At 48.8% G+C, this 19,125-nt stretch overlaps 2 protein-coding genes across 2 annotated transcripts in view; both read left to right on the forward strand.

Moving 5' to 3' along the window:
- The first annotated feature begins 2,699 nt into the window (after positions 1-2,699).
- Positions 2,700-3,272, forward strand: LOC125518457 (uncharacterized). The gene has a single exon (XM_048683291.1). It carries the CDS (start codon positions 2,700-2,702, stop codon positions 3,270-3,272), a length of 573 nt encoding a protein of 190 aa, XP_048539248.1.
- A 421-nt stretch (positions 3,273-3,693) lies between these two features.
- Positions 3,694-19,125, forward strand: part of LOC125525860 (UDP-glycosyltransferase 85A3) — a 37,236-nt gene continuing 21,804 nt past the window's right edge. The window contains exon 1 of the mRNA XM_048690866.2: positions 3,694-4,310. Coding sequence (XP_048546823.1) covers positions 3,818-4,310 — 493 coding nt within the window. The 5' untranslated portion in view covers positions 3,694-3,817. The remainder of the gene's footprint in view (positions 4,311-19,125) is intronic.

Genomic DNA, 19,125 nt, shown 5'->3' on the forward strand with positions numbered 1-19,125 from the left:
ACCTATAGTGCTATATCCATGCCTCACGCTTATGTATTGCGTGAAGATTGAAAAAGTTTTGAGAATGTCAAAAGTATGAAACAATTGCTTGGCTTGTCATCGGGGTTGTGCATGATTTAATTATTTTGTGTGGTGAAGATAGAGCATAGCCAGACGATATGATTTTGTAGGGATAACTTTCTTCGGCCATGTTATTTTGAGAAGACATAATTGCTTAGTTGGTATGCTTGAAGTATTATTATTCTTATGTCAATATGAACTTCTATCTTGAATCTTTTGGATCTGAATATTCATTCCATAATTAAGAAGAATTACATTGAAATTATGCCAAGTAGCACTCAGCATCAAAAATTTTGTTTTTATCATTTACCTACTCGAGGACGAGCAGGAAATAAGCTTGGGGATGCTTGATACGTCTCCAACGTATCTATAATTTTTGATTGCCCCATGCTATGTTATCTACTGTTTTGGGCAATATTGGGCTTTATTATCCACTTCTATATTATTTTTGGGACTAACCTATTAACCGGAGGCCCAGCCCAGAATTGCTGTTTTTTGCCTATTTCAATGTTTCGAAGAAAAGGGATATCAAACGGAGTCGAAACGGAACGAAATCAACTGGAGAAGTTATTTTTGGAAGAAAAGCTACCGGATGGACATGGACCCCACGTCAGGAGCCAAGGGAGGTGCTCACGAGGGTGGGGGGGCGCGCCCCCTGCCTCGTGGGGCCCCCGAAGCTCCACCGACATACTTCCTGCACCCATATATACTCACGTACCCTAAAACTTCCAGAATAGACAATAGATCGGGAGTTCCGCCGCCAGAAGTCTCCGTAGCCACCGAAAGCCAATCTAGACCCGTTCTGGCACCCTGCCAGAGGGGGCAACCCCTCTCCGGTGGCCATCTTCATCATCCCGGTGCTCTCCATGACGAGGAGGGATTAGTTCTCCCTCAGGGCTGAGGGTATGTACCAGTAGCTATGCGTTTGATCTCTCTCTCTCTCTCATGTTCTTGAGGTGATACGATCTTGATGTATCGCGAGCTTTGCTATTATATTTGGATCCTATGATATTTTCTCCCCCCTCTACTCTCTTGTAATGGATTGAGTTTCCCCTTTGAAGTTATCTTATCGGATTGAGTCTTTAAAGATTTGAGAACACTTGATGTATGTCTTGCCGTGCGTATCTGTGGTGACAATGGGATATCACGTGATTCACTTGATGTATGTTTTGGTGATCAACTTGCGGGTTCCTCCCATGAACCTATGCATAGGGGTTGGCACATGTTTTCGTCGTGATTCTCCAGTAGGAACTTTGGGGCACTCTTTGAGATTCTATGTGTTGGTTGAATAGATGAATCTGAGATTGTGTGATGCATATCGTATAATCATACCCACGGATACTTGAGGTGACATTGGAGTATCTAGGTGACATTAGGGTTTTGGTTGATTTATGTCTGAAGGTGTTATTCTAGTACGAACTCTAGGGCTGTTTGTGACACCTATAGGAATAGCCCAACGGATTTATTGGAAAGAATAACTTTGAGGTGGTTTCGTACCCTACCATAATCTCTTCGTTCGTTCTCCGCTATTAGTGACTTTGGAGTGACTCTTTGTTGCATGTTGAGGGATAGTTATGTGATCCAATTATGTTATTATTGTTGAGAGAAGTTGCACTAGTGAAAGTATGAACCCTAGGCCTTGTTTCCTAGCATTGCAATACCGTTTACGCTCACTTTTATCATTGGTTACCTTGCTATTTTTATATTTTTAGATTACAAAAACCTTTATCTACCATTCATATACCACTTGTATCACCATCTCTTCGCTGAACTAGTGCACCTATACAATTTACCATTGTATTGGGTGTGTTGGGGACACAAGAGACTCTTTATTATTTGGTTGCAGGGTTGCTTGAGAGAGACCATTTTCATCATACGCCTCCTACGGATTGATAAACCTTAGGTCATCCACTTGAGGAAAATTTGCTACTGTCCTACAAACCTCTGCACTTGGAGGCCCAACAACATCTATAAGAAGAAGGTTGTGTAGTAGTCATCAAAACACCCCGGTGCCACACTACAGAATCCCAGCCACGCGGTTGCGGTCAATCTCAGACCCACGGATTTGGGTCAGCCTTGGAGATGCCTTCATCGCTGGCATTGGGCTATAGGCTGGAGAGCCTGTACGATGCGAAAGAGCAAAGATGAGGGCTCTGTGCTTTTTTCTTCTCGTGCATGGTAAGGAAGAGTATAGCAACGACATCCAATGGCCAACGTGAGGCCATCGTGCGGCGAGGCAGGAGGCGGATTCATGACTTGGATCGATCGATCGACACCAAGAAGTAACCAATTTCACCATCGACAGAACAAAAGGAAGACTTGGCTGGATCTTGGACTAGGAATAGTCTCTAAGAGCACCTCCAACAGCCACGCTAAAGAACGTGCGCGGTAAACTGCCCATTTAGCGTGCGCGGAAAGTTTTCGTGCGCTCCAGTCGAGACGGGAAACTAGCGCGTGGGGGAGAAAGTTGGCGGTCGCGCGCTAGATTTGGCGCACCGCTTCCGGCGCGCCTATAAATTGCGACGCTCGCCACACGACTATCCATAGTGCCACGCGCGCTCTTCCCCGCTTTCTCGCTGCTTCCTCTGCTTTCTCGCCGCTTCAGCACCCTGCCACCAACGCGCCACCACCATGCCACCATGCCGCCGCGCCGCCGGGGATCTTCGCGCTACCGAGGCGTCCGCGAGCGCCCCTCCGGCGCCTACTACGTTGAGATCCGGTCCGGCGACGTCCGCCTCGGCCTCGGCACGTTCGAGACCGCGCACGAGGCCGCCGGCGCGTACGACGCGGCGGCGTGGCGCCTAGAGAGGCCTCGTGCGCAGATGAACTTCCACGACGTCTACACGCGCGAGCAGGCGCAAGCCGTCGCCCCTCCGCCTCGTCTTATAACAAATCAGGACCAAGAGGAACACCGTCGGCGGCAGCGCCGCCTCCTCATCGTCGAGGAGGACGAGCGAGCCATGGCGGAGTGGCGTCAGCGCCACCCGGAGGACGTCGCCGACGAGAACGCCTTCTGGGCGGAGAGGACGGCAAGGCGCGGCACGGAGCGGGCGGACAGGCATCGGCGGAAGGCACTGGCCATATCGCAGTGCAATCTCGTTAACGCCGGTGGGAAGTCGTCCTTCTCGTCAGACGATGATCATTGGGATGACGTGTGGCTCGTTATCTCGGACAACACCAGCGAAGATGATGATGAGGACGACTCGAAGTAGGTTCTAGTTGCACCGTTTTTATTATGTAGTTGCACCGTAGTTCTTTTATCTATCTATACTATGAACTATGTACGCATTGTGAAATATCTATGTATCGTTTTTATCTATCTAACCTTTTATATATCTATATCTATGCATATACATCGTAGTCCAGAGTGTTTGTGCGAGAGAGCGCGCTGCATTTTAGCGCTCCTGCTGGAGCTATGCGCACGCTAAATTTATCGCGGCCGCTGGAGCCAGCGCTCCCCGCCGCGTCAAAGTAGGGGATCGATGCGCTGCAAACTGATTTTTAATGCGCTGCGCGTTGGACGTTGGAGATGCTCTAACGTTAACCGCCTGCTTACGAGCTAGTTAGACCTCGATCCGATCGAGTCTACACATGAAAGTCCGATCTAATTAGGGCATCTACAGCTAAGCTTGTTATTAATTAACTCCGGAGCTTGTGCTAGTGGAGTACTTACAGAGCAAACCAGTTAGCATACATACATTGGCACAGCTCCATACACGCATCGTACGCGCGCGCACACGGCCGGACGAAAGAACTAATGGCGAGGCCGCACGCCGTGGTGGTGCCGTTCCCGGGCTCCGGCAACATCAACCCGGCGCTGCAGCTGGCCAAGCTGCTGCACCGCCACGGCGTCTACATCACCTTCGTCAACACCGAGCACAACCACCGCGTCATGGAGACCACGGAGGGCGCCGCTGCCGTGCGTGGCAGCGAGGGGTTCCAGTTCGAGGCGATCCCGGACGGGCTTGTGGAGGCTGACCGGGACGCCGGGGACTATGACCTCGTCCTGTCTGCCGCCACGAGCCACCGGTGCGCGGGACCGCTGAGGGAGCTCATCCTGCGTGTCAATGGCAGGGCGGGCGTGCCACCGGTGACGTGCGTGGTGCCAACGGCGCTGATGAGCTTCGCGCTGGACGTGGCGCGGGAGCTGGGCGTGGCCAGCATGGTGCTCTGGGGAGGTAGCGCCGCATCGTTGATGGGTCACATGCGGCTCCGGGAGCTAAAGGAAAGAGGCTATTTGCCACTCAAAGGTAATACCAGAGCCAAATTATTAACCATGTTAGTATTTCACAAAAATGTGATGCCATTAATCGAATCATATGCTATACTCAATCACTAGAACGTGTGTGATTTTTACAGTGCATGTATTGTTCATCTTTACATCTTCAAAATTTACACACATGTACTATACATATGTGTTTGAATTTTTTTTTACTTCTGCTGTGTAAACGTATTATAAAAGTCATCTAAAACATATTACAAAAGTTTACAGAGGTGGATTTTTAAAAATAAAGAGCTTCATGAAACTCGTCCTCCATTTAGCATTTTCGGCCAAACTCCTCCCTATTGAGTGGCAACTCAATCGCCAAATCTATGATCAAAATAGGTGTTAGTGGGGAACATTTGAATTACACCTACCAAAATTCTTATGAAAGTCCTACGGTCTAAAAAATACTTCAAAATCGCTTCTGCATGAGGATTACCATAGCTAAGCTATATAACTGAGAATGCATTTCTAATCCAATTGACAATAAATACATAGAAGAGATAATTAATCTGTCATATGATTTATCTAAATTGTTATCTTATAGCCATGTTGCATGCTTTTATCACTGTTATATTGTTACTTTTTTAATTGACGCTTTGCGAACCAGTGAACCAACCCGTGATTAGACTAGCCACAGTGGGAGTAATTTCTAATATCGAGTCCAACTCGGCAAATCTGCTTATGTGGCAATGAGTTAATGAAGAGAGAGGTAGTTTGAATAACTTAGCTAGTTACTGTAACATCACATGTCCCAATGCAATATGCGTCTACAACCTAATAAATGAAGCTTTGCATGACACAACACTTAGGCTAGTCATAGTGGGGAGTAACTTAGACTAGTGTCATGCATATGACACTAGTCTTTGTTACTACCTTCATAGTGCAAAATAATATACAAGTAGTATCATAGATGATGCATTTATTACATCATAGACTCATTTTGCTTTGGGTTGCGTTATGTTACAGTAACATATTATGTTACTCCAAACACCTCTCTCCTTATTAACTCTATGCCACATAAGTAAACCTGTCTTGAAATGCGCTATGTTATTTGCTAAGTTACTCCCACTATGATCAGCCTTATGTTACTATCCACTATGTAGGTAGTAACATAGTCTAGGGATATGTGTATGTTATTACTGTATGTTACTCACCATTATGACTAGTCTTAGGAGTCTATTCTTATAGGGGTGCGCAAAAAAAACATTTTGTCATTGTGATCAATGCACATCGGAAGGGTCGTTCTGACTCATCAAGACCTCCCATTAAAATAGATCAATCATCTCGCTCAAGGTGCATATGCATGTGTAAGTGAGATTCTCTCACAAGCTATAAAAGTCAAAGTATTGCAAGATCAGCTTAATTAAGCGCTTAACTTGATGTTATGATCTAGGGTATACTTTACTTGTAACTATATATGAGCCCCGAGATCCGCTGATCTCTTTATCTAGTACTACATCCGTCCCCAATTAGAGCATCTCCAGCCGTTGGCCCCCAGGCAACTCGGGAAATCGCCGTCTGGGGCCGAACCGGCGCTAAATTCGGTCTGGGGGTGATCGCGTTCCCAACCGACGTCCCCAGGGTCAGCCCCAGGCGCCTGTTTTAAATTTTTTTAACATTTATTTGACTAAAATTCGGCGAACGGGACAAATATTCGGTGAAACAGTACATTACTTCGGCGAACTGATATAGTTTTTCACATAAATAAAATACTTAAGAGACCGCGACTACAAGTCGAATAACACACTGAGAGAGGCGAAGTCGCCGCCGTCAGCACCGCTTTCGTTGTCCTCGTCGTCCTTCTCCTCCTTCAGGCGGCCGCCCCTGCTGGACCCCTGCCCGGGGTCGCCCTAGCGGACCGGTGGCGGCGCATCGTCGTCGCTATCGTTGTCGAGGACGACGACGCCTCCCTCGTCGCGGCCGCGGCGCCGAGCGACGAACTGCTCAAAGGCGCGGTGCTGGTGCTCCAACTTCGTCCATGCTCAGTCTTCACGTGCCCACTTCATGGCCGCCGCGTCGTCAAGCCCTGACTCCGTCTTCACGCCGGCAAGCCCTGGCTCCATCTTCACCCAGCGAGCCCCCGCTACGTCTTCGGCTTGGCGAAGCGGGGAGGAGTCGAGGAGGAGGCGCGCCCGACCTTGTTGATGACGATGTCGGTGTTGCGGGTGCGCCGGCTGAGCGGCGTCTCCGCGAGCTCGGCCTTGACGCCGAACAACGCCGACGACCCAGATGAGTGGGAGGAGGAGCGGGAGGAGGAAGAAGAGGAGTCGGCCCTCCTCGGTATCCATTGGCCGCCGCTCCGGCGAGGGACCGGGGTGGCAGGGTACGTCAACAGCGGCTCGTTGCCGCCCTCGAGGTGCTGGAGTATGGCGTGGAGAGTGCGGCCGGGGGCGCCCCACCACAGGCGGCGACCCTTGCTGTTCTTGGTCCCCCGCACCACCGGCGCCCCGTTGGTGGAGGCCAGCCGCTCCGCCTGTCGACGCTGGAAGTACGCCGCCTATGCCTCGTGGTTGCCGGCGGCGTACTGCAGGAGGGCCCGCTGCTCCTCCGTCAGCGACGCCCGCACGCGGTCAACCTCGTCGGCGAAGTAGTCGGCGCGCGCGGTGACGTCGGGCAGCGGGGGAATGGGGACACCACCGGCGCTGAGCTTTCACCGCCCCGGCGTGTGCATGTCGGGAGGCGTCGGGCCGTTGGCCTCGAACAGCAGGTAGGCTTCCCACTCGTGTAATGAGTGGCGGCCGAAGCCATTGGCCGCTGCCCCATCGCCGGGGAACCTCTCGCCCATCGTCGCGGCTGGGCACGGGGAGAGAGGGGAGGAACGTCGGCGGCGGCGGCGCACGGGGAGAGAGAGAGCTCGGCGGCTGTGGGCGGGGTGCGGCCATAGGCGAGGGAAGGCGCTGCTTATATAGCGGCCGGGGGGTGTGGGCGTCCTGTGTACGCGTGGCGGGAGGTGGTGTGTCGCCGCGCCGCGCCGCCCGTGAGGAATCAATGGAAGGCTGACCGGCGGCAGCCTTGGCATTGCTTCCCCGTGAGAAACCGAGATGATGAGGACGACGAGGCGCAGGGGTCGGGTCGCTGACTCGGCGGGCCCGCCGTTTTTTCGCGTCAAAAATGATTGCCCCAACGCCCCTGTTGGGGAACATAGCATGCAATTTCAAAAAAATCCTACGATCACGCAAGATCTATCTAGGAGATGCATAGCAACGAGACAGGGAGAGTGTGTCCACGTACCCTCATAGACTGAAAGCGGAAGCGTTATGTTAACACGGTTGATGTAGTTGAACGTCTTCACGATCGAACTGTCGGTTCTATATCTGGCTTATCTCGTAGTAGGGGTCCTAAGCTAGGCGTCTTGGAGCGATGGTAACATGGACACAGGATTTACCAGTTTATCTTCGGTCGTCGGTCTTGAAAACGGGTTCAAGAAATCTTCTCATCTTCGATCTTGAGGATCGCCGAAGTGAATCCGAAGAGTATACACGTTGGGTATCCAAGGAGCCCCTTTTAAGTTTTCAGCCTTCATCAATGCGTTGTTATTGTTATGCCACACCTCGGGTTTGAAGTTGTTTCCGGGCAGCAATGTCCTCTTGCGTCTGAGCTGCAATGCCGGACTGCATGTGAGGTATCCTCTTGCAGCCGAACTCCAACGTCGGACTGTATCCAAGCTCCATTGCCGGACTGTAGCCGAGCTCCAACGCCGGACTGCAACTAAGGTGGCACATAGTAACTCATGTTTGAAAAAGTTTGAAGCAATTTATCCGAGCTTAACGCTGAAAAGTTCTCTATGGAGCCAGCCGCTCGCGGCCGAGCTTTATGCCGGAAACATCCTATATGGATTTAGTCACTTGCATCCGAGCTTTATGTCGGATTACTTTCGAGTTGTGAAATTTATTTACTGATGAGATGTATATAGCCAGTAGCCCTCAAGGTGTGTGTCGGCCTAAAACCCGAGATGCGCATTAGAGGAGATAGTGATCAGCGAACGGGCCCTTGAGAGAGGGTTTTGAGAAGTCACCGTAATATATTAGCTTGATGCCGGATAGGTCCCAGATGATGCCTATTGTTGTCCGAAGACGCGTTTGCCCATAGTTCGGTCAAGTCGAACACTGAGCCCTTTGAATTTTCTGCATTGAATAGGCAATGCAGTAGCCCCCGAGACACTGGTCGGATGGCAACACCATATCAGGGGATCGTTGTGCCCCTTTAATATTAGTAAATTATAAGCTCGAAGCCCAGTAGCCCCCGAGCCTTAATGCGGGCACGGGTGGCCGAATTAAGGATCGATATCCGGAGTAAAATCACAAATTATGTGTAATGATTCTATGTATCCAAGTACTCTACATCATTAATGCTCGGATCCGCATTGTACAAAAACCTTGTTGACCGACCATCGGCTTCAACCTCTTCGGCCAGTAGCCGAGGAGTGTTTCCTACTTTATAAAGCCGTTATAAGGGCAAAGATTTACGGAAAACAAGGCAATCCGGCCATACGGTTTTATAAACAAAGGTATGTAGAGAGATATGAAACATCTTTCAAAGAAAATAATCCCGCTATCGGTTCCTTTCTTTGGGTTGTCATGATGATCATGATCATGAAACCTCACCTCTGATCCATGTGGGAGGAAAATATTGAGGATTCAGTTTGGGGAAAGTTCCCGAACTCTATGGTATTAATGAACCAAAATTTTCACTTCCGTCGTTGCCGACCAATTATATCCTTTAAGATCGCTAGCTTTCGGCTTCACCCATTCTGAGGTAGTAACAATCACAGAGGTGCTCCCTTTACCGCCTAGCCAAACAATCGGGAACATAGGGGTAAGCACAAGAGCCAGACAACCCAGCTTGGCCAAAATCATAAGTCAAATTGATGCATATATATGGCTTTATAACGATGATTACGGAAGGCAGCCTGAGGGAGTCCTGGATTAGGGGGTCTTCGGACAGCCGGACTACCTCCAATGGCCAGACTGTTAGACTATGAAGATACAAGATTGAAGACTTCGTCTCGTGTCCGGATGGGACTCTACTTGGCGTGGAAGGCAAGCTAGGCAATACGGATATGGATATCTCCTCCTTTGTAACCGACCTTGTGTAACCCTAACCCTCTCCGGTGTCTATATAAACCAGAGGGTTTTAGTCCGTAGGACAACAATCATAACATACAATCATATCATAGGCTAGCTTCTAGGGTTTAACCTCTCTGATCTCGTGGTAGATCTACTCTTGTACTACTCATATCATCAATATTAATCAAGCCGGACGTAGGGTTTTATCTCCATCAAGAGGGCCCGAACCTGGGTAAAACATCGTGTCCCCTGCCTCCTGTTACCATCCGGCCTAGACGCACAGTTTGAGACCCCCTACCCGAGATCCGCCGGTTTTTACACCGACATTGGTGCTTTCATTGAGAGTTCCTCTGTGTCGTCGCCGTTAGGCTTGATGGCTCCTACTATCATCGATAGCGATGCGGTCCAGGGTGAGTCTTTTCTCCCTGGACAGATCTTCGTATTCGGCTGCTTTGCACTACGGGCTAATTCGCTTGGCCATCTGGAGCAGATTGAAAGCTACGCCCCTGGCCATCAGGTCAGATTTGGAAGTTTGAACTACACGACCGACATCCGCGGAGACTTGATCTTCGACGGATTCGAGCCACAGCAGGGTGCGTCGCACTGTCGTGATGGGTATGACCTAGCTCTGCCACCGAACAGTACCCCAGAGGCCGCGCCCGCATCAGCTCCGACCCTTAGCTCGGAGCCAACTGTGCCAATCAAGGACGGGTGGCTAGACACCGCCTCAGGGGCTGCAGTCTCGACGACGATCGAGCCAAACACCAGCATAATCCTCCGCACAGCCCGTGACTCCAAGGTGCCGGACTCTTTTTCTGACTCCGAACCATCCGCGCCCCTGCCAATCGAATCCGATTGGGCGCCGGTCATGGAATTCACCGCCGCGGATATCTTTCAGCGCTCGCCCTTCGGCGACATTCTGAATTCACTAAGGTCTCTCTCTTTGTCAGGAGAGCCCTAGCCGGATTATGGCCAACGGGATTGGGATGCGGACGACGAAGAAATTCTACGCCCACCCACCACCCACTTCGTAGCCACTGTCGATGATTTAACCGACATGCTCGACTTCGACTCTGAAGACATCGACGGTATGGACGACGATGTAGGAGACGAACATGAACCAGCACCTATAGGGCACTGGAAAGCCACCTCGTCATATGACATATACATGGTGGATACACCCAACGAAGGCAATGGCGACGAGATCGCAGAGGGATGACCCCTCCAAGAAGCAACCCAAGCGCCGACGTCAGCGGCGCCGCTCTAAGCCTCGCCAAAGCAAAAGTGGTGATACCGGCACAGGAGATAATAACACTCCGGATAGTGCTGAAGACAACAACAATCCCCTCCAGCAAGATTTAGAGCAGGAGGACGAAGGAGCCAGCTCTCCTGAGAGAGCGGCAGACAAAGAGGAGGAGGATGATCACATGCCCCCCTCCAAAGATGAGGCAAGCCTCAGCGACGATGAATTCGCCGTACCAGAGGATCCCGTCGAACAATAGCGCTTCAAGCGCCGGCTTATGGCCACGGCAAATAGCCTGAAGAAAAAGCAGCAGCAGCTTCAAGCTGATCAAGATCTGCTAGCTGACAAATGGACTGAAGTCCTCGCGGCTGAGGAATATAAACTCGAGCGTCCTTCCAAGAGTTACCCAAGGCGCAGGTTACTACCCCGACTGGAGGAAGAAGCGTATGATACGGCTGATCGGCCACCTTGTGGCCGCGATAGAGAGGCATTCCAGCCAAAAGCTCAGCCTCCACCCCAACGCCATTCAAATAAAAAGGCATGGGGAGATACGCCAGACCTGCGAGACATATTGGAGGACAAGGCAAAGCATTCAAGATCGATCTACGGATCACGAGGGCGCACCACTCTGCGAGACGACAAACATCACGCTGGATACAGTAAAAGCAAATCCGGTCGGGCCGAACACAGCGGGCAAGACCCATTCGAGCTGTGTCGCGATATAGCCTAATACAGAGGCGCCGCATACCCCTTATGCTTCACAGACGAAGTAATGGAACATCAATTCCCAGAAGGTTTCAAACCTGTAAATATTGAATCATACGATGGCACAACAGATCCCGCAGTATGGATTGAGGATTTCCTCCTCCACATCCACATGGCCCGCGGCGATGACTTACACGCCATCAAATACCTCCCACTAAAGCTCAAAGGACTAGCGCGGCATTGGCTTAACAACTTGCCAGCGGACTCCATTAGCTGTTGGGAAGATCTGGAAGCCACATTCCTCGACAACTTTCAGGGCACTTATGTGCGACCACCAGACGCCGATGATTTAAGCCACATAATTCAGCAGCCAGAAGAGTCGGCCAGGCAATTCTGGACTCGGTTCCTTACAAAGAAAAATCAAATCGTCGACTATCCGGATGCGGAGGCCTTAGCGGCTTTCAAGCACAACATCCGAGACGAGTGGCTAGCCCGGCACCTTGGTCAGGAAAAGCCGAAATCTATGGCAGCTCTCACGACGCTCATGACCCGCTTTTGTGCGGGAGAAGACAGCTGGCTGGCTCGCAGTAATAACATATCAAAGAACCATGGTACCTCAGATACCAAGGACGGCAATAGCAGGTCACATCGCAACAAGCATAAGCGCCGCATTAACAGCGAAAATACTGAGGATACGGCAGTCAATGTCGGATTCAAAGGCTCTAAACCTGGTTAGCGGAAAAAGCCATTCCAACAAAGTACGCCGGGTCCATCCATCTTGGACCGTATACTCGATCGCTCGTGTCAAATACACGGCACCCCAGACAAGCCAGCCAATCACACCAACAGGGATTGTTGGGTGTTCAAGCAGGCCGGCAAGTTAATTGCCGAAAATAAGGACAAGGGGCCGCATAGCGATGACGAGGAGGAGCCCCGGCAGTCGCACACTGGAGGACAGAAGAGGTTTCCCCCGCAAGTGCGGACGGTGAACATGATATACACAACCCACATCCCCAAGAGGGAGCGGAAGCGTGCGCTTAGGGACGTATATGCGTTGGAGCCAGTCGCCCCAAAGTTCAACCCTTGGTCCTCCTGTCCGATCACCTTCGATCGCAGGGACCACCCCACTACTATCCGTCATGGCGGATTCGCCGCACTGGTCCTATACCCAATCATCGACGGATTTCACCTCACTCGAGTCCTTATGGACGGCGGCAACAGCCTGAACCTGCTTTATCAGGACACAGTGCGCAAAATGGGTATAGACCCCTCAAGGATCAAACCCACAAAAACGACCTTTAAGGGCGTCATTCCAGGCGTAGAGGCCCATTGCACAGGCTCAATTACACTGGAAGTGGTCTTCGGATCCCCGGATAACTTCCGAAGCGAAGAGTTAATCTTCGATATAGTCCCGTTCCGCAGTGGTTATCACGCGCTGCTCGGGCGAACCGCATTTGCTAGATTCAATGCGGTACCACATTATGCATACCTCAAGCTCAAGATGTCAGGACCTCACGGAGTTATCATAGTCAATGGAAACACAGAGCGCTCTCTCCGAACAGAGGAGCACACCGCGGCCCTCGCAGCAGAAGCGCAAAGCAGCCTCTCAAGGCAATCAACCAGTTCGGCGTCTCAAAGCCCGGACACCTTCAAGCGCGCTCGGGGCAATCGGCAAATAGGCCGCCCGGCGCGATCTGAGCTCGCGTAGCAATACGGCGGCCACCCCAATCCCAGCACAACGGCGATATTCGTGCCGCGCGTACATAATTACGCATTAAAAATACCATGGACACAGGTGGGGAGGGGGGCACAACTGCGGCACGCCCCAAAATGGGGCCTAAACCACACTAGGGGCTTCCCGTTTGGTTATTTTTCTTTTTTCTTTCAGGACCTTAATCTCTGGAGACACTGTCCAGCAGCACTATTGCCGAACACATGATACAGCAACCAAGGAGGCAGATAGCTACGTTATACCACGGAATTCCCAGGTTGATTACAGTAATGAGCGAAATTGTAGCGACCCGACCCGAATGGATCAAGTCTCTGTGCTTATGTGTCATCCCTGGATCAGTATGCTGACACACACAGTACTCGAAGGATTTATAACAGAGGTAAATCACATGTATAAAGTAACGTAAATACTATTACCTCAAACCATATAGCGGAAGCAACAAGGTTGTGGTTTCCCATCAACACCAACGGCAAAGTTGAGTGTAGAAACCGTAACCCTAACGTATCACTTACTCGTCGTAAGAAACCTGCAACATAAGACGTTGCAGCCCGAAACGGGTCAGTACATTGAATGTACTGGCAAATTCACACCATAGAGAATAATGAACAATGGCTATCACTATATGCATATTTGGCTGGTGGAAAAGCTCTATGGTTATAAGGTTTTTGCGTAAAGCCAATTTTTCCCTACTGCAAAGGAATAAATTTTAATTAACTATCATGGTGGTTGTGAAACATCGAGAATGGTTGACAGCATTCTCAATCCCAATTAAAAATAATTAAAACCCAACAACATTAATTAGGAGTAACGTGATGAGATTCACAATGATATTCAAGTACTAGATACTCAAGTTGTCCATAACCGGGGACACGGCTAATCATGATTAGTTTGTTACTCTGCAGAGGTTTGCGCACGTTTCCCCACAAGACTCGATCGCCTCCGTTTGGTTTCTCGCACTACATGGTGTTTGAGAAGACGGATGACCGAGACACAGTCTTTCAGAAGTGCTAGCACCTTACATGTGGGGTAGACCGTACCACCTACAACCCCTACATCTGCTAGTCCACCCCGTAAGAGTTCGCACAACTTAGTCAACTATGCCAGAGCCCATAGTAGCATGTGGCTGCACACGGAAGTTTCTAGCATGAAAGATCTTATGATCCCTTTGAGCCTGGGTGGCGGTCCAAAAAAAACAGGAAAGTCCTGATAGACATCAGGTGCCTCAATCCACCCAGATGTGTGTTAGGTTGCCACCTTAGATAAACCATTAAAATTATCAATCTCACATCTGTCATGGATATCACTCATCCAATCCACGTCTACTAGCATAGCATGGCATAATAAGTAAACGTAGAAGTAACTCCCAAAGGTTTCATAATAATACAGGTAATAGGTACTACCTCATCTACTTCCCATCCCACAATTTATTAGATCCTAATCATGCAATGTGTGAGGATTGATCTAATTCAATAAAACATGGGTTGTAGAAAAGGTATGATCAAAGTGTGAACTTGCCTGCAATGTTGATGAAGATGATGCGCACTCAAAACTCTTGATAGATCTACTCGTCACACTCCGGTCAATCTATCGTAAGAAAACAATAGTAACCACACAATAAGTACTCATCTAATGCACAAGTAAAACTCGAACGAGAGAACGAACCAGATAGTTCAAATTAAGAACTCCGGTTGCAAAGAAAGAAAGAACCGAACAAACGACGGAAAACGGCGGAAAAACAACTCGGTTCTAGCAAGTTGAAACTAGGTCAAATTTTACTGGGGCAAAAACTTGTTCAAGTTGATTAGACGGAACGGCGGTTTCGAGATGAAACTCCAGGCGCTTGAATCACCTGATTCCGATAAACGAGCGCGAAGAAAAACTAGAACGAAGATCGGATCTGAGATCGCGATCGCGGAATAAATCCGACGAGAAGAAAAAGAAGAACGGTTATACGAATGGACGTTCTTTAACCTAGAAGAATCTGGTGATCACGTTCGTTAGGACGAACGGTCCGGCGAACGGTCCAAAGGCAACTAAATCGGAAAAGAAAACGAATCCGATCTAGGGTTTCGGAGAAAAAGAGATCGAAACGAAAAACCGATCTAGAAAACCGGAACGGTTTAGCGAAGAATCGGAGAGAAAACGAATCGGTAGAGAAGAAAAGAATCGGAACGGTTTATAAGAAAACCGAACCGAGGGAAAGAAGAGAAGCGGCGCGGTACCTCCGGTGAACGGCGGCGACGGTGGCGTTGACGCAGGGCGGCGGCGACGCGGTGACGCATGGCGGCGGCGGCGGTGTATGGCGGCGTTGGGCGCGGCGGCGATGCACAAGGGCGGCGGCGCGGGTGAGGCGGCGGGCGAGGCGGCGTGGCGCGGTTGAGGGACGCGGCGGCGGGTGAGGGGTGGCGCGGTTGAGGGACGCGGCGGCGGGTGAGCAAGGTGCGGCGGCGGTGCTAGGGCACAAGGGCGGCGGCGGCGCTAGGGCACAAGGGCGGCGGCGCGGGTGAGGCGGCGGGCGAGGCGGGGTGATGGTGAGGTGGTGGTGCGGCGGCGGCGGTGGGCAAGGTGCGGCGCGGCGCGGTGATGGTGAGGCGGCTTAGGCGCGGGGCGGCGGTGACGCAGGGCGCGGGGTGGAGCTGCGTGTTGCTGCTTGTTGCGGCTTTGATTTGATGTGTTTAGAGGGGGGTGCTTGAGTATTTATATGGGTGAGGGGAGACAAAACTTAAAGTAGGGGGCAAGGAATAAGAATAGGAATAGGAAAGATCTAGAAAAATAAACGGAAGTAGGACAAAAGTCCTACTAGGATTTCCTAAAAGAAAGAGGCGGCGGCTCCCTGGCGCCTGGCGCCTGCGCACGGGGAGGTTGGGGCGCTAGCGATGGCCTTGGCCTCGGCCGGCTGGTGGCTTGGGCCTTTGGCCCAAGGCGCTGCAGTTTTTTTTTAAACAGATCCGCGCTCGGAAAAACACAGAAAAACAAAATCTATCGGACTCCAAAACTAATAAAGTAAATTTTCCCCCACTCCTAAAAATGAGCCGAACAAAATGAACTTTTCTCCGGGCCTAAAATAAAATTTTCAAAAACGCGCATTTTTCCCTATCCAAATAAAATGCGAATAAACACCGAAAAACAAAATTTGATCTATTTATTAAATCTTCATTTTTCCTATATTTTGGGAAAGTCATATTATTCCCTCTCTTATATTTTTGACGTCGGAAAAATAATTGAAGATGAAATAAATAAATCAAATGACCCTCTTTTCAAAATTTGAGAAAACTCAAATATGAAAATAACGAAATCTCCAACTCTTTCCGGAGGTCCTTGAGTTGCGTGAAATTTCTAGGATCGACCAAAATGCAAGAAAAAGATATGCTTGACGGTCTAATGTATTCCAATTTGAAAAAAAAATAAATTCAAAAGAACTTTGAATTTAATTCTTTGAAACTCCCAACTCATATTTCATAATTTGAAGAAGTCATTTTATCTTCTCTCGTGAAAATCATTGAGTTGCTTAAAGTTTCTGAATTGGAAATATTTTCAAATGAAATTCAAATATTTTCAACACCCCTTGTCATTTAAATAAATGGAAGAAGTCATGTCATCTTCTCTCCGGGGTTTTGTGTTGAAAAGAATTTGAATTCACGAAGATCAGAAAACCAATATGAAAGTTTGGGAAAGTCCTTTTATTCCCTCTCATTTAACTTTCAAAAAGAATTCGAATTTCACTCAATTCACGCAATCAATCAAACAATCAATCAATCTATCTATGTGTTTATAACATTCCAAAATTTAGAATTTTGGGATGTTACAAACCTACCACCCTTAAAAGGAATCTCGTCCTCGAGATTCGGAGAGGCTAGCAAGAAATAGGTTAGGGTTTGGGGGTCTCCAAAAAAATCCATCAATCGTCTCCGGGGTCTGGGGTGCTACCACCCTTAGAAACATCATTACTGTTCCATCAAAACTCATATACTTCATCCATATTCTTGACAGCGTCGGTCTTCTCAAATCCTCGAGAAAATTTCTTCTCTGAGCTCTTCAGGTAGTGGCATAACCTTTACCACAATTTTTCTATCCTTCATCTAGGTAAGGTTCTTCCGAGATTGGGTCTTCTTAGCTGACGGGTCTGGCGCCAAAACTAAACAACTATCGATATCTCATGGTGGTCAACAATTTGTGGTTTCTCCTGCAGGAAATGGGTCTGGGTTGATCCTCACCGTATAACCTACGGTTGGCAAAAAGCTGCCATGTACAAGGGAAAAATTCTTATACCATTCTAAGGTTTAACAAGGTTTAATATCGTCGTCTCTCTACTATAGGCAAGCCACTCAGATTTACCATCCCATATAGCAAGGCGAATAATAAGAGTAAGTCGGTATGGTGATCAATCCATCCCGCACCCAAATCATTACCATGTATACAGTTTAGCGAATCTCGCATTCTAACACTCGGTCATCCTCACAAGCATTGCAGAATTTCTCTTGTCGACGAACCAAGTTCGGATAATCCATTGATTCTGCAAGCCAGACATACAACTATCGTTCCTTCACAACTCTCAGGTTTTGCGTAACTCCTATAAGATCGTCTGTCGATAAAATCGTAACTTCTTCCAGGGTTTTTCCTTCAGCAAGAATGTGCTTGCTTCTTCGCAGGTCCTGGGCCTGTGGGTTATGGCCCATCTCATCACTTATAGTCCTTGAACTTATCATCGGGCAACTGTTCATTATTCCAACATCCAACTTCCAGCTTCCTAGCATACTTAAATCCATCCAATTGTACTGTCTTCCTTCCTTCTATTGGCACCAAACTAAGTCTTGGTTACTCAGACTCATCAAGGAGTTTCCATTGATCCATATTTCCAACATCATACCTCCTTTATATCCAATAGTAATTCATCTCTTCATCCTCATGGATTATTCCGCATACCGAGATAAAACTTATACTTATGAAGTCCATATTCCACTTCGTGGAACATCATTATCCTTTCCGCGGTCAAGCGTCCTTACAGGGGAATATTGGCCATCTCTGCATGGCACTTCTTCAACTGGGAAACGTGAAACACATCTTGAACTCCTGACAGTCCTTCGGGTGACTCCAACTTGTTGGCCACTTCTCCATACGCTCCAAAACTCGGTATGGTCCTACAAATCTCGGGGCTAACTGTCCCTTAACTCCAATCCGTTTAACTCCTCGCAGAGGGAACACATGAAGACATGCTCTATCTCCAATATCATAGACTATCGCCTTGAGTTTTGAGTCTGCACAACTCTTCTGCCTGGACTGAGCTACCTTCAGTCGATTTTGAATAAACTTAACATTCTCTTTTGACTCCTTGATCACAGTTGGTCCAAACCACTGTCGGTCTCCAACTTCATCCCACATACTCTTGGGGCATCATACATATCGAGACAAAACTCGTATTCATTTTGTCCAAAATCCACGCAGTGGAGTATCTTTATCCTTTCTGGGGGTCAAAGGTTCTTACAAGGTACTACCACCCTTAAAATGCACAAATCTTCCATAGACCATATTTCTCTTATCCTCAAAAATGGTCAAAATCCTCCTTCATAGAGTAGCAACTCATAAAATCCATATAAGTACCAACGATGCTACTTTATTCCTTCTCAAATGATTACAATCTCTCGTTTCTCCATTACATGTCTCAACTCAATACCTCAATATAAAATAAAAATGTTCTCACTTCTACTACTCCATTTCTTTTGTTGCAAACTCAACTATTTATCACAAGTCTCCTTCTCCTTCGGACAACCTCTGGCAAAGTGCACTGCTCCATTACAACGGAAACATATTACTTCGGGCAAGTTTCGAGGTTTCCTTGTGATTATATAGCCTACTTGGGTCCTTGGCTTCCTTTGTGGGCAATTGCTGAGGTAGTGCCCTGACTCCTTGCATCTGTAACAGATGATATGACTCAGGTTCCTCCTGGGCTCCAATCGGTTTCTCTTCCTGGACCTTTCCATTCCAATCATGGCTTCTATTTCCTGTGGGTCATATTCTACTTCCTCTGTCGGGAATTCTACTAGATTCCCATTCA

Source organism: Triticum urartu, chromosome 7A (assembly GCF_056163025.1).
Source record: "Triticum urartu cultivar PI428250 chromosome 7A, HENAU_Tu73, whole genome shotgun sequence".
In the NCBI taxonomy this organism is placed as follows: domain Eukaryota; kingdom Viridiplantae; phylum Streptophyta; class Magnoliopsida; order Poales; family Poaceae; genus Triticum; species Triticum urartu.

What these genes read in the sequence shown, in the direction of transcription:
- LOC125518457 (XM_048683291.1), top strand. Translation starts at nt 2,700, where the DNA reads ATGCCGCCGCGCCGCCGGGGATCTTCGCGCTACCGAGGCGTCCGCGAG.